The 15,485-nt window shown below is 39.9% G+C and overlaps 2 protein-coding genes across 13 annotated transcripts in view; both read right to left on the bottom strand.

The window, feature by feature from the left end:
* Window positions 1–216: 216 nt before the first annotated feature.
* CLK1 (CDC like kinase 1) lies at window positions 217–9,308 on the bottom strand. 7 transcript variants are annotated; one of them, XM_054829976.1, is made up of 13 exons: window positions 9,170–9,308; window positions 5,568–5,725; window positions 5,174–5,369; window positions 3,970–4,060; window positions 3,474–3,540; window positions 2,528–2,644; window positions 2,228–2,394; window positions 2,053–2,147; window positions 1,837–1,966; window positions 1,608–1,690; window positions 954–1,033; window positions 623–713; window positions 217–534 (listed from the first exon to the last, which is right to left on the bottom strand). In XM_054829976.1, the coding sequence occupies exons 2-13, from the start codon at window positions 5,723–5,725 to the stop codon at window positions 322–324; spliced, it is 1,488 nt and encodes a 495-aa protein (XP_054685951.1). In that variant the 5' UTR covers window positions 9,170–9,308; the 3' UTR covers window positions 217–321. The 7 variants fall into 7 exon arrangements, with proteins under 7 accessions (XP_054685951.1, XP_054685949.1, XP_054685948.1 ...); XM_054829974.1 differs by lacking the exon at window positions 9,170–9,308 and adding an exon at window positions 7,577–7,639; XM_054829973.1 differs by lacking the exon at window positions 9,170–9,308 and adding an exon at window positions 6,827–7,521.
* Window positions 9,192–15,485, bottom strand: part of PPIL3 (peptidylprolyl isomerase like 3) — an 8,652-nt gene continuing 2,358 nt past the window's right edge. For 3 of the 6 annotated variants that reach the window (XM_054830038.1, XM_054830037.1, XM_054830039.1), the window contains 5 exons: window positions 15,011–15,085; window positions 14,123–14,216; window positions 13,405–13,472; window positions 12,828–12,946; window positions 10,776–11,184 (listed from right to left, as the gene is read on the bottom strand). In XM_054830038.1, the coding sequence (XP_054686013.1) occupies window positions 11,058–11,184; window positions 12,828–12,946; window positions 13,405–13,472; window positions 14,123–14,216; window positions 15,011–15,085 (483 nt within the window). In that variant the 3' untranslated portion in view covers window positions 10,776–11,057. Of the gene's footprint in view, window positions 9,327–10,470; window positions 10,611–10,775; window positions 11,567–12,827; window positions 12,947–13,404; window positions 13,473–14,122; window positions 14,217–15,010; window positions 15,086–15,485 lie in introns of those variants that run through there. The other 3 variants (XR_008577649.1, XR_008577648.1, XM_054830041.1) reach the window with 3 other exon arrangements.

Here is a 15,485-nt window from a genome sequence, read left to right as displayed (position 1 = left end):
CCCAAAAAGGAAACATCAGTCATGCTAAGGGTAACAGTCAGTCCTAGGTCTTTTGCTTTTCCAGTGACAGTTGAATAGAATATATTTAGAATAATACTTTCTTGCTGTTAGGCGGTCTGTTTTGTAGAGTCATGGGTGCTCTTTTCCACATGTTAAAAGTGCACCTGGCCTGAGAGTTCTATTTACTGAGGAAAAACAACTGTGTTCATCAGTGTGTTTTCCTTAAATAAATTTTATGCCAGCAGCTGGATTAAACTTCACTATCCAAAAAGTCATAATATAAAATAGGGCATTTACAAAATAACTGTATACAATAAATATTTAACATTTCTTATGTTTCTTTGGTGGACTAACATCAGTGTCAGCCTGCTCAGCAATAGGAGACAGCGCCCTTTGCTTCTCTTTCAATGGGAAGAAGAAAGGATGTTTCAGTGCTTCTTCAAGAGTAATGCGCTTGGCTGGGTCATACTCCAACATCTTTTGAATGAGGTCAAAGAGGTTCTCATGGTCAGAATCATGGCAGGTCATGAATTCCTTCATGAAGAAAAACAACAAAATGTGGGGTTATTACTTTCAATTGCAGCTGCTCTCTCCAAAAGCATTTTCCTTCCTGTCATCTTACCTTCAGTGGCTTACAACGCCTTGAGACATATCTACCAGCAGAACTGTGTTCATCCCAATCCAGTTGGTCATGATGGAAATATTTGCGTTTCCTTAAACAAACAGACCACGGATTGTTAGCCAAAGATCATGTTTTGTCCCTTGTCTAGAAGTTTATCAGCATGTTTGCTCACAAGCTGGGAACTGATCTGGGAATATTCCGCAAGAGGGGCCAGCTTGTTAAATAGAGCAAAAGGATGAATCTGAGTTTATTATGCTTTAAGTTTGCTAATTAAACCAAATCTGAAAATAAATTAAACTATAGCAGCCTAGGTATGGAAAAATGTACTTACCTGGTTTTCTTTATCATGTGGTTTGGTAAAGGCCCCAGTATTCGCTCCATCATTGCCAGGTGTTCTTTGCTGTCATGAGTCTGGAAGGAAATTAAGACAGGCATATTTGTTCATTGTTACAGGCAGTTACCAAAAAACATACACTGACCTTACTTCACTGCTGACTGTACCCTGCAACCAATCTACAATTTCAGATTAAGGAAAAAAAAAAAAAGCAAGGCTGTAGCCATCCATTTCCTGAAGTTATAGTGTACTGGAGGTTTTGGGTTTGTTTTTTTTTTTCCCCCCTGACCCTGCTTCCTCCCCCCCACCCCTGCAACTTCCAAGTTCCAGCACTACTGTCAAGATGACAGAATTTGGGTATTTGAGTAGTATTTGCTGATGGTGATAGATGAAGCTACAGCTGTTATTAGTGTGGCTTGTAAATGACAGATGTTAACAGGGTGAGCCTTCATACCAAGCTGCTGCCAAAATGTTTACTCAAAGCAACCTGTAGAAATCTGCTGAGCCAATTCCTTTATGCCTACAGCTTCTGGTCTCTTCAACTTGGCATTACAGAGAAACATAGCTTACTTTTTTGCACAGATTCCTACCTCTCTGTAGTGTATGTTCACCAAGTTGAGAAGCATCATTTTGAGGTTCATAGTTACCTACCGGAAATACCGTGAATCCAAGGTAGTATTCTATAAGAATACATCCTATGCTCCAGACATCACATGGTTGTGCCCAGCCCAGTGCTGTGGAAAGATTCAGAGGGTTTATGTTTATACCAGACTGCCAACAGTTCAAGAGCTCAAGCAAGACACACACCACTTCTGTAACACAGATCAACAGTGTACAACCACCCCTACGTGAAAGGTCAGCCTAAGGGCCTTCTACTGACCTAGGATAACTTCAGGAGCTCTGTAATGTCTTGTAGACACCAAAGTGCTATGATACTCATCATCATATGTTGCACTCCCAAAGTCCACAACTTTGATGTCTGGATTTTTTGGTGTGTGTTCATCACATTTCTGAAATGAAACACAATGGGGTGCAAGTTACCAAATAAATGCAGAGGATGGCTGAGGGGGAGGTGGGAAAGAGGACAGTAACTTACTAGTTTGGGGTTGTACTCTTCTACATAGTCAGATGTCACAAATAAAATATTTTCCGGTTTCAGATCTGTATGTGTCAACTTGTTCAGATGCAAAACTGCAATATAACAAAAATAGTTAGCAAATTCCACAAAGAAAAATCCAACAAATAAAGCAAAAACAAAGAAACATACTTACAGTTCACAGATTTGCAGATCTGATACGCCATCTGTCTAATGTGGTCCAGCCTAAATGGCAGAAAGCCATTCTCTTTAATGAAGTCATAGGTGCTGAGCCCCAGTAGCTCAAAAACAATGCAGACATGTCCATGGTACTCAAACCATGCTAACATCTGGACACAGCGACTGCAAAAACAGGAAAAATACATGAATTGCAACAGGAAGTTGTATAACGCTAAGATGCATTCATCCTATGTTACAGAAAGAGACTTAAAAATCTTGAAGCCAAAACAAAGTACTGTTGGCTTTGTACACTTACTAGGTGCTGCTGGGATCCGATGCATTTAAATGTTCCAGCACTTGTATTTCTGCACGAGCTGCTTCAGAGTATCTATCAACATTTTTTACTATTTTCACAGCTACATGTCTGTCTCCTCTGAAAAGACAGGTTTTAACAGTGATTAGAATAATGAGTAGTGTTAATACTATTCAGTAGTTCTCACCATATACGTTGTTTATAACAAATGGCAGCCTTATCAGAAAAGGTTTTTAAGTACACACTAACTTAATGTAGCCAAGGTTCATCTATGCAAACACAACTAAAATTTAATCTTTAAGTTTTGAAAACATACTTGATACCTTATATATTGGTGGTATTCTTGAAAATTAAAAGCCCCATTTAACTCCTCTTTGTATTTATGTATGCTGGGCTAATATTGCAGAAACTTCCACATCTCACAGCTTAACGCGACTGTCAGTCAAAAATGACAAGTCCCCTTCAGTTTAAGTAGTAAAAACAACCAATGTGTCAAATACCGTCTACAATGACCAGAAAGGCAATCTAGCTCGGTACTATCTTGCACACAGCAAAACTGCCAAACACAAAATACATTCTTGATTTATAATACACTCACTGCTAGAATCCAAATGGCACTGCATCGTAAAGATGATACTTTATGGTAAGCTATGTGATGTCAGAGACCTTGCTCATTATATAGACCTGGGGTGTTACAGGCCACAGGACTGCCCAGTGTGGGCGAGTGCAGCTTCACCCCATATTCTCTAGGCCATCGCCTCATCCAACAGTCCTGCACAACCCTCACGACTAGGTGCTGTTTGTAACATGATGTACCAACATAAATTCATGTTTGGAAACCGAGCAGCACATGAGGAAGTAAAGATAAAACCTGATACAGTCAGAAAGCACTACATTGCAATACTATCAGTAAGAAAAAAATCACATGTATTTAATTAAAAAGACTTACGCTTTGTGATCGATGCATTCCACTACTTTTCCAAAAGCACCTTCACCCAAAGTAGCAACGATCTCATCTATAAGAAAAGAACTCTCTGTCATAGAAGTTGTGGTTACTCAGCTATTAAAAAAAACCAAGCAAACAAACAAAAATAAAACGAACAAAAGACTAAGTACTATCACTGAAGATTATTCTAGACTGTGCTGCTTTAACTTGTAAATATCTAGTTTGAGAGATGTTACTGGACAACTCTCATCAAGGCACATTTACAGGGATCTCATTCTAGTAGGCTTATTAACTTCATTTACTATTTTTTTGGGGGGAAAAAAAAAAGGAAAAAGAAAAAAGAAATATATTTAAGTTCTACAGAAAAAAAAAAACAATCCCCACCCCCAAACACAAAAGTCAAGACAGAAAGAAAAGACTTCCAAAGCCCCCTCACATCTTATGCTAAAAGAACTTATTCTATCTGAAAAGTTAATAAATTTTGAAAAATATTCTATACATCTTGCACTTAGTACGTCTCCACTCTGACAGATCAGGTGACCCTCCTCATCATCCTCTACACTCCTGGATCTTTTCCTTCGATGACTCTTCTGGAACGGCACCAAGATCGTCCAGCCAATCAATAAACCCGAGTGAATTCAGGTCAGAATACGAAATTCATTCAGCAGGGAGATATTCAGGCATTCAGATACACGCCAGGCCACAAACGGTTGGCAGGAGCAATTTCAAATTCAGTCCCCAGAAATTCACAGGGCACATAGTTTATGTTACAGGAGAAAAACATGGCAAGGAACAGATTTTCAGATGAGATACTCAAAGTGGCAAGGCAACAAAAAATTACAACACAATTGTTTTTGTTTGTTTTTTTTTAAAGATTGGTTCACTGAATTGTACTTTAGGATTTCAGTGCCCATATTTATTTTTTTTAAAGTAAAAGGATTTAATAATTATCTTATGTGTGTGTATATATATACGTATTTAATAAAATAGCCTTGTGTCCAAATTAAAATACCCATCTTAAGTAATCGAGATTAAATCACTGGTCTGAATATTTGATAAGAATTAATTTTTTAAAATCATAAATAGCATATACATTTACTTTAGGCTGTTTCAGCTGAAGATCTTAAATGATAAATCCTATCTTCAGCTTCTTTAAGAGTTAAATATATAACAAAGATCAGAAAAACTGCCCTGCTAGTGGGCAGACATCATACATATCTGATTCTATGGATTTTTCAGTGATACTTAAAACATCTTAATAAATCATTTTTTAAAAAGTTAAAATCTGACATTATCTCCTTGCTATTTCAGTGATAGTCAAAAGCAAGTTTAAAAGCTTGTGCTTGGATTTTTCGAGTAGGGCTGAAATAAATGCTTGTCATAATAAAAATTTTGAAGGCATGAAAGTGATGCCCATATTTCAAGTATTCCAATTGATGGTGGTTATTCATTAATCTGCTCAAATATATCCAATGAACAAATAGCAAGAGTGTGCTCTGTGGTATCACAAGCATACCTACAAACTATACATTTTCACTGAAGGAAATAAAATCCTAGCAAAAAGAATAATCTACTAATATTAGCTAAAGGAATAAACTATTATTGACACAATTCCCCAAACCCCCACGCTCAATTACTACTGCCCAGATGAGAATCTATCTTCTTAAAATAAAAAAGTCCTAAATTAAAATTGGTCACACCACCTGTGAATGATGATAATGACAGGTAGTGTGATGTGTCTTGTATTTCCTTTTATAACTACTCGTCCCACTATGACCCGATGATTTGCTGCTGTGATGCCCAGTATCGCATCCTTGATTGTACTCATTTCTGTATTCTTCAACATAGCGTCGTTCGTGATGGTCTCTTTCATTTACAGATTTGGTTTCTGAACAGGTACTACAAACACAAGATCAAATAAACGTAATTAAAATAATTCTAGTACCCCTATCAAGGCAGCTTTTTGCTCTAAGCTGTAAGACATCTCTCTTGAAATATCTCCAACTCAAAACTGAATACATTATCAGATGACCTGATGAAAATAATAAAATCTTAAAACATATGCTTGCTGGTATCAGAAGTCAAAAAGGTATTTACCTGTCAGGAAGCTTAGAAAGAATGTTTTTGCAGTGCTTGTTCTCCTGTGCACCACTTAATGATCTCCTCTTTCTCTTATTAGCACTGTCGCATCTTCTGTGATCTGGACTTCCTTTTTTATCCCAGTTAGGATAATTGGTTTGCCTGGAATGCCGCATCTGTAAAAAAAGGTATTTTGCTCTTTGAATTACATCCCACAGACAAACAATTCATTTTCAAAGCTATTAATTATCAAATTAACAGTATAATGAAAATTGTATTTTTCCTCAAGTACCCAATTTTCATTTTTTTCTCTGCTCTTTCTTCCATGTTATTTTTTTAACTCAAGAGCTTTTTCAAATTAACCCTTTTTGATAGGGGAACATAAACCAATAACCTACTTCTTACAAAAGATTTTGAAAAGAAGTATCGTGGCTTCGACACTAAACACATACTGTGCATGTTACTTCTGCAAAGCTGCTCAGCATATGCTCCTTCCTGCATATGCTAGGAAGGAAAGAGGCAGGCTTCCATGTACTTAAAAAGGCCAAATATGCCCAGCATGTTTTTAAAGACTTAAAGGAACTTGTCATAAACTTTTATGATGCTTCTTTCTACAGATTCACAGAGAACTCCTAAAGCTAAATCAAAATGACAATAAAACTTAGGTTCTCTCCTAGTTGTTTAACTCGAAAAGACAGACAACTCACTACACGTCTTTTATTTCCCTTTCCACTCCTAAATCGATTCTAGCTCACAAGCTGCGTCTCAGGCCGACATGTCCAGGCTTCACAGCAACGGCGACGCTACAAAGCGGGACGCGGGCGCTCACGGCGTCGACACCGCAGTGGGGCGGTGCGAGGCCTGTCCCTCACCAAGGGAAGACGCAGGGCGCCCGGCCGGGCCCAGCCAGGCGGCACAGGGTCCGGGAAAGGGGTCCGGCCAGCCCTGCTAAAGCTACCGAAGCCATTTTCTCTCCGCACGGAACAAGGCGCGGGCAGAGAACATGGCGGCCCAATGGGGGCGGAGGCACAGGGGCGCCCCGGCCACCCGACCCGCCCGCTCCGGCGGGGACGAGCCGAGCCACGCCACCGGCCGCCCTCCCCCACGGCAGGAGACAACCTCCTTCCCCCTTGCACCACAGCGGCGCCCTTCCCTCCGCCCCGCCTTCCCCTCGGCGGCGGCCCGGCCCAGCGCCTAACGCTGCCCTCCAGCTCTCCCCCGCCGCCCGGCGGCACAGGGCCGCGGCGAGCACGCAGCGCCCCGCCCATCGCCCCCACCTCCGCGGCTCGGGCGTGCCGCCGCTCTCTCCGCGAGCCGCCGCTCTCTCCAGCCATGGCTGGCCTCAACGCCGCAAGTACCGATCCGCAGACCGCTACAAAATGGCGTTCCCAGGAACTTTCTGGAGTGCGGCGGCGCGTCAGAGAGGCACGCTCGCGGCGTCACAGAGAGGGCGGGCGGGGCGGGGCCGCCCGGCAACGCCCCGCTCCCCCGCCCGCGCCTCGCGGGGAGCTCCCAGGCCGCGCGGCCGCGCTGGTTCCGTGCGGCAATGGGCCGTTGGCGCAGCGTGTCCGGCCGGGAGGGGGCCCTGGAAGTCGGCCTGCCTTTCCGAGAGCGTTTAAAGATCCTGTCCCCTTTCCTCCGCCAGCCCTCAGCGGGGCCGGGCACCGAGCGGGCACTGCCGTCCCACAGCGCCCGGGCTGCTGGTACCGCTCCCAGAGCGGGGCTGTCCCCTCACCTCACTGCACGTAAGAAAGCCGTTTACTCCCCCGGTTCTGCTACTCGGACTGATACAGGTGCATTTCACCCGATCAAAACATTTTATGGTAACCCCGTATGCCCCACCAGGTAATTCAGTTCAAGTAGTTTTAAGCAAGCCAACCATGCAAAACCTTCAAAGATTTTCCTGCCAAGAACTTTGGAAGACAAGGAATGTGATACTGGGGAGGAATCTAACCCTCATTTAAGAATGGCTGCCAGAAGATCGCGCTTTTTTTTTTTTTTTTTTTTTTGTTGAGAGAGAGACTCACATTTTTCATCCTCGGTGATGAAGCCTGTTACTCGTCTCTGTACTTTCCTAGAGGCTCTCAAAGCATGTACCCAGTCAGCTTTAAACAACAGAGGTTTAAAGGACCATCTATGACTAACAGATTAATGACAGCTTTGTAAATCATTGCCATTAAAAACATTTCCAAATAGTTGAATGCCTTTTTTTTAAACACCCCATGGTGTCTTGTACTAGCTTTTAGTCATGTTTTAAGTCTGGACAGAACATAAAATATGCACTGTACAACGAACTAAATGCAACTCTTGAAGTGTACAACAGATCAGTCTTCTACACCCACAGAATGAAAAAACCTCAAACCCCAAAACCCTCCCACAAAACCACCCCTTGCTGCCTCCACTGCTCACTACTACTGCACACACAGCAGTGTAAGTCACAGCCACCCCTCTCACAGCCCTGTGACTTGCTGTAGCCCTTCAGCCATCACCTCTCCCAGAAGGAGCTTTCAAGCCTGTCAGCCATCTATCAGTTCTCACTGCAGCAGAGCTAACCAAGCATTATGCCTGAAATTTGGTTCTCCAGAACCCCTAATAAACAGTTAAACATCTCATGTGCAATCTAATTTATGTGGAAAAAGAGCACCCAAGGATAAAACAGCCCTGAAACACTACAACAGCCTATATACAGGTTTCCTACAACGCAACGCTTTTTTTATTGAGACTAAACCTTCTGAAACACTTCCTGATAAATGGCCCTCCTCACTCTTTGTATATTTATTTTCCCAACTGACCCCACAATCAACATACAATATGTACATTACATGTGCGAGTTTGTCACTGTCTGTAGATAATGCACCACTATTTTCTTTTTGCCCATTGCTCCCCCCCTTAGACTACTGTTCCCAGCATGACATACTTCTAACACCAAAATGCCAGCAAAGGTCAGAGACAATCTAGAACATACACGATGAGACCCTCCATCACAGTCATAATGCAAGATTGTTGTGTTACTGTACATATTTTTCTTTGCAAGGGTAGATTTATTTAGACAAAACTCACCTTGTGGCTGTAGTGTTTGCGATAAAGGACCAGACTGATGGAAGTAAACATAGGAGTTTATAAAGCACAAGTCGAGGACAGTAAGAACAGGACTATCTGCAACATTTTTTGCTATTTAAAGGATTATGCACATCACAAAAGTCCAAACAGATGGTGACACAACAGCTGACTGTGTGCAAGAACTAAATTGCACATATGCTGTACTCAGCAAACACCCACAAAAATCACACACGTCCACAGCTGGGCTACTTCCTACTCTGTCTTGCTTTCTCTTCAGCAAGTGGATGGGACCAACCCCACCATTATTTTTCCTGTGGCTCTGAACCTCAGAGGAAAGCAGGAAAACAGACATAATACAATTTTTAAAAGTTAGGATGTAATCCTGTCCCATAAGATCGCTCTCCTTTCAATACACAGCTTTAGATAAAAAAGATTTTATGTAAAAGATTTTAGATAAAAAAATTTAATGTATCCTCCAGAGAGTAAATTGCTTGGTGTCCCTGTATTTCACACATTCCCTGTAACAGCTCCCTTTTTGTGGAGGAAAAAAGAAAACAGACCTGAAATTGCTTCCAGTTCAGTGCCAGATGTCAGCATTTTATATTATTTGTTCCTTTGCAGTGTAGGAAAGTTTCCAGCACGTCCTTCCTTCTGCACGGCAGTAGTGTCAGTGTGGCAAACATGCAGTTGCATGCTTCTGTTTACTTGCTATTACCACTGGTTACATGGAAGAGACAGAAAGAGCACAGACCTAAAATAATTAAATCCTTTACCTGACTGAAGTATTAGGGTAAAATGTATTAAGTCTGGAGCAAGGGCTAGCAGCTTTAAGCAACACTCCATGCAGAATATAGAAACTTTGTCCCAGAGAGAGGGTACTGATTAACTCTGCTCATTAACACCTCAGTAATCTGTACCTGGCATACTTTTGCCTTTCTCTTGCAATAAGTTCTCCTCTTTAAGAGGCAAAGCCTCAAAATGGGAAATACTGGTCTGAAGCAGACTGCAAGTCAGCTGGAATCTGGACCTCCCAAGGATTACAAGGCACATATATATATATATATATATATATATATATGTATATATGTATATGAGAATAGACTTTGCTAAGTGATGTTGACTGAGTCCAAATAGATTGGGGGAGTCCAGAATGGTAGGGGTTGGATACAGGAACTGTGGGTACTCTCTCCTGTCCAGGTCTCCCATGCACAGTTGGAACTAGAAATATACCCTCTCACCTCTACATCTTATAATCAGAAAGTGGAACTCTGTGCAAATGAGTTGATTTTTTCCTACTTCATGAAAACAAACTATTGCCAAAATGCATTTTTAAAATCTACACGGAAGAGTAGAACATTCTGCTGTTCCCAGTAGGCAGAGAACTGCCTTTTTGATGTGTACGAATCATTCTTTTCCCTGCTTAGATCAGCTTATTTTACACTTACTATACTAACTTCATCATAGGATCAGCAATATATACATATATATACACACATGCGTACGTATGCATATATTTTATTTTTCCTCTTGATCCGTCAATATTCAGATATCTCTGTACCTTCTTGCTGACTTTCTTACTTGAGTCCAACAACATGTGGTTTCAAGTAAGACCAAATAACAGCCTTCTCTTATTTGTTCAACATCATCTTGACCACAGTATCTGTTATTATTTTAGCATCTGTTATTATTTTGGGCTTATCAGGATATTCTTGATAAGAAGTCTGACCAGAGTCTTTTTGTCACTACCCTTTGTTGTGTTTACCCCCTATTATTTGTGCAATAAAGTGATGAAAACCAAGTTAAAATAAATCCATGGTTACTCAGTTTCGATCAACAGCTATGTAAAGACACAAACACTTACTCTTTCATAGCAAAAGTGTTGTACTAGAGGCAGAAGCGACTGTTTCCGATCACAGCAGTACAAAAGCAAGCACTCCTCTAAACACGGTCTTTAATCCTCTAGGAGAGAAAGGTTTCATCTATCTATGACACTGCTCTCACCTAGGGGAAAAAATTGCATATCTTACTCAGTTTTCTAAAAATCAGTAAAGTAAGAAAGGTTAGAATTCACAAGAGAAAGTTTCAGAAAACTGGTAGTATGAAATTGTAGCAAAGGACATTGTTTCAACATAGTATCACTAAGACAGATAAGACAGAAAACAAAGATTTGCAAAAAAAATATATTTTGAAAAGTATTTTCTTATTTTACAAGTATAAAAACAATGCTTAAAAAACAAAATCATGGAAGATACCCTGGAAAAACTGGCTTCTAAAGCACAAGATTCCTCTGTGACAACTCCCAAACAATGTTACGACTCCTGAAAATCCTGCATTCAATGAGCAAAGGTATGATCCAGCTCAAGCAACCCTTTTTAATGACACTTTAAACCCCATAATCCAGCAGTTGATCTGACCAGTCTCTAAAGAACGTGTTGAGGCACTCTGTGGCTACAGAGCAAAAGGATTGGCATGAATTGTAATATCTTTAATGCGAACATCATTAAGAGGTCGGTAGGTTTTCTCATTCACAGGCAGCTTCTCCAGCTCATCCAGGGTCTCCAAGCCATCAATAACTCTGGAAGAAAAGCAGAAGTGCTAGAAATCTTCTTCTAATAATGATTTAAATTTCACAATTGGGATATCTCAAAGCACTTTACAGTTAAGTATCATAGGGCAAGGACTTTGCAAACAAATGATTCAAGTAAGACAGCCAAAACATTATACATGGCATATAACATATTTTGAAAGGAATTATTAAGCATCCACAACAGACTCTGAGAAAAAGTACAAATAATTCCCACTGACCTGACAGTATCATATTTTATACCAACCACAGCTGTATAAAGACCCTGGCTGCACTTCCTGGCAGGCAGGACTGACCAGTTCTAGTACAGGTTCAAGTTGCAGCAAGATACTGGCCATACCAAACTTCACTGCGAATTACTGAAATCCTATGGCTGGAAAATCAATTTCCGAGTGTGAGATTATACTTTCTAACCTTCTGACTCAAAGACAAGATTGGACAAAATCATTAATAACTGTGTAGATTAATGGCACAAATAAATTTAGGCTTTCAGATTTCAGGCTGAAGAAGTGACAAGAGAGATTGTTCTAATAAACATCTTTTAGTTTAAATAACTAGCTCTGGTAAACCTTGGCAGTTTATTTCCTGGTAATGGACTTGGCAGAAAACATGTTGTGCTGTTCACAGTTCAATTCAGTCACATTCATGAACTCTTTGAATCTAGGATGCTGGACTGTGGGCCAGCAGGGACTGCATAGCCTGTTCTGCTGATTCTGCAACTAGGGCAGAAGAATCTTAAACTGCCACAGAAAACCTGGCAAAGTTCATCTATCTGAGCCTTTACTCTTCTAAGAAAGATGTCTAAAAAACCTACTTTCAATCACACTTCTAAAACTCAGAAATGAAAGGAACACCTATACTTAGATGCCTATAAACAAGTGATGTGAAAATACTATTTAATTAATATTTAATTCCATTTAATAAAGGCAAATTTTTCTCAGCAGATTCACTTGTACACTAGAGACTTCTTAAGAATAAGCAAAAGAAAAGACACTACCATGATTCTGAGATAGAAAAAGCAATACCTGAAAAACTCAAAAATTAAACATTTGCTTTAAGGATGATATATCATCAGTAGTGTCTATTAACATAAAAACGTTTTAAAACAATGATGCATCTTAAACAATCTCATCTGATTTTATAAACTGTTGGTTCCATGAGTTTTGTCTGTCCAACAGGAAGTTCCACCTAAACAGAAGCATGACCATGTCAGTACCATACCCATCCCCAGATCCAGTCCCAAATCAGATTCATGCTTCTCAGTAAACCCTACGACTGTGTATCCAGTTGTTTCAGTTTGCTTAAAATCAGGCTGCATCTGTTTGGGCACGGATGAAAAAGCAAGCTCTTAACTAGTGGGGGAAAAAAAATAGGAAAGAAAAGAAAAAAGCTCCATTCTTGAAGTAATTTTTAATATGCCTATTTCCACTGAATTCCCTACTACTAAGAAAAATGGAGTAGCATTTTGGAGCAACTAATTCTGGTGACAGCGCAAGAGCATATATTTATATATACACATCCATTAAGTCAATGAGTTTTAGAATCAGAAGCTTCTAAATTTGCATTGCATGTGCCCTGAAATATTCATATCCTTCACACACTATGATAAAGAGGCGTGCAGTGGAATCACTTACTTTCCAAACACAGTGTACTTCATGTCTAGGTGCGGTTGCTTGCCATAAGTGATGAAGAACTGCGATCCATTGGTATTCGGACCATTGTTTGCCATTGAAACTACGCCACGGACACTGTGCTGAAAGAGGGAAAAAAACCCCATGATGAATACACATCTGTGAAAGCAGGACTTTGACCCGTACAAAGTGCTCTGTGACTTAGTACTCTGCCTCAATACCATTATTAAGAACAGATCTTGGTTGCTAATATATTCCATCACAGTCCATAATCAGCTCCTCAAAATTGCTCTTACAATAAAAGATTACTTCTTTGCCTTCAATGCATCAAAAATACTTTGTTACAAAGTATTCTTTCTACTTCTCAGAGATGAAAACCCTCAAACCTAACTTGCCAAGTACAGAAATGCCTGTTCCTATTTTAATAATAAGCTTTCTATCCCTTTATTACACGATTATACTTTGCTTCACAATTACAAAAAAGGTATTTAATACAGTACAACACAATGCTGACCATCCTCCAAACCTGTAAAGAAAATTCATATGAAAACATAACTGCATATTGAGAGCACAGATATACCTTTAGGTATTCACTGAATTCATCTTCAAACTTCTTGCCCCAGATGCTGTTACCTCCTTTCCCAGTGCCTGACAAAGAAGCACCACAATAGATTACTGGATTTTCAAACTGAAAACTGCAGAAATGATATACTATTATAAAATTTTACAACAAAGACCCTAGATAGACTGTAATTCATTCGAGGCAGGGATCAGGTTCTCACATCTTAATATTGAGTAGAGACCTAACTCTATATAAGGAACACCTATTGAGTAGCAGAACAAACACTGACATATCCTCAAATTAAATTCAGTATGAGTACAGACACACAGTTGAATCAGGTAATCTCCCAAACAGCTGACACTGTCTGGGACATTTTCCCCAAATGCTTTAGAGGCAGTGTAGTCTTTCAGGCAGAAAACAGAGAAACCACAGTAGCAGCTGCTACCTGTTCAACAGCTGATAAGGCAGCAGAACCATCATTTAGTGGAAACAGCTGGAAAAAACCTAAAGTTTGTAGAATGCTTTACTACTGCACGATTATTTAGAACTAGAGTAACAGCTGCTCTTCTGTAAGCTCACCACAGAAAACTAATCTCATCATAAAAACCTCTATCAACAATATAATTCTTTTATTTTATTTTTACTTTATGTTTTGATTTTAATATTCATACTTTTTAAAAAATATTTTATTTTAATGTACATTTTTCTATAGAGAGACCCTGACAGAAGAATTTACCTAATGGATCCCCTGTCTGAACCATGAAGCCCTTTATATTCCGGTGAAATACGCAGCCATTGTAGTAGTTACTAGCACAAAGAGCCAGGAAATTCTAAGGAAATGAAACAAACCATATTAACAAACAATTCAGAAATAGTATCCTCTTTTACTAAATGACAGCATTGGCTGTTAGACCAAGACTAACCCTTTTGCCTCTGCTTCACATTGTGACCATGTGAATTCCACAGAGCATTGCCACAGAATAGTCATGAACAAATTATAGTTAATATGCTTATTTGACACTGTCACAGATACAAAGGATTTCAAATAAAGCTTACAGCACAAGGTTGACTGACTTGAAGAACAAACAAGAAGCCTGACACATGCTCAGAAGTATCACTTCCATTCAACATTTTTATTTTGTAAATGTAATTTACAATAACTTCATGCCTCAGTGATGCTTGTTAAGAAGTAAATTATTTAAATTTAAGCTTAAGTTTATTGCAAAAAGGAAATCCTGGGGCCTCTGACAAACTGGGAGGGATTCTCATTCTTTTGAATTAAAATCAAATCTGTGTGAGTAAACTCAGAGAAATTTGGGAATCCCAAGTCATGTGCCATATTTCCCATTACAGGACAAAGGACACTTTGGGAGATGCTAGAACATGGAGAGAAGCAGCCCTTAGCTAAACCTTCTCTTGTGAGAAACAGGCAGCAAATCTCTAGGAAGTATGACGCAGCGCACAAATTCCACAAGCGGAACAGGCACTGTACCAGCTTACAACGTTAGTATTCCATTACGTGAAAAGATGAATTGCAACAGCCACTTCACCTCCTCTACAGCCTTCACTATTTCTGTTGGTTTGTTTCAACACCAGGCAATCCCGCTCCTGATACTTGACTTACTTCACAGGTCTTTGGTGTACGCTCACAGAATAGTTCAATTTTAATATCTCCTACATCGGTATGCAGCGTGACAGCCTGAGCAAGAGGCAGAAAATAATCATTAAATCAGCAATGAAATACTAACAGACAAGAGTTTTATTTCCCAGTCCCATCAAGAACTTGCAAGTTGCCACTGCATATAACCATTGTTTCAATATTTGGCCATAGCCAAGGCTACTGTCACAAACCTTCCACATTTCCAGTGAAGTCACCATAAAACACTTGCTTTCATTTAGTTTCAGAACACATCAAGTTTGCTATGCTAATGCAGAAGCTCTGTTTCATGCTGTTACACTCCAGAGATACATTATTCATTTGCAAACCAGACCTACTCAGTCACTTAATTGCAAAGTTGAAGAATCAAGTTTATATCTATTTCAGGTGATAGTGTGGTACACATACTTCACTGGTTTACAACCAGAGGAACAACTGGTAT

This window comes from Grus americana, chromosome 6, assembly GCF_028858705.1.
Source record: "Grus americana isolate bGruAme1 chromosome 6, bGruAme1.mat, whole genome shotgun sequence".
Taxonomy (NCBI): domain Eukaryota; kingdom Metazoa; phylum Chordata; class Aves; order Gruiformes; family Gruidae; genus Grus; species Grus americana.
The sequence above is the reverse complement of the archived record's forward strand: the minus strand, read 5'-3'. Positions and strand labels throughout refer to the sequence as shown.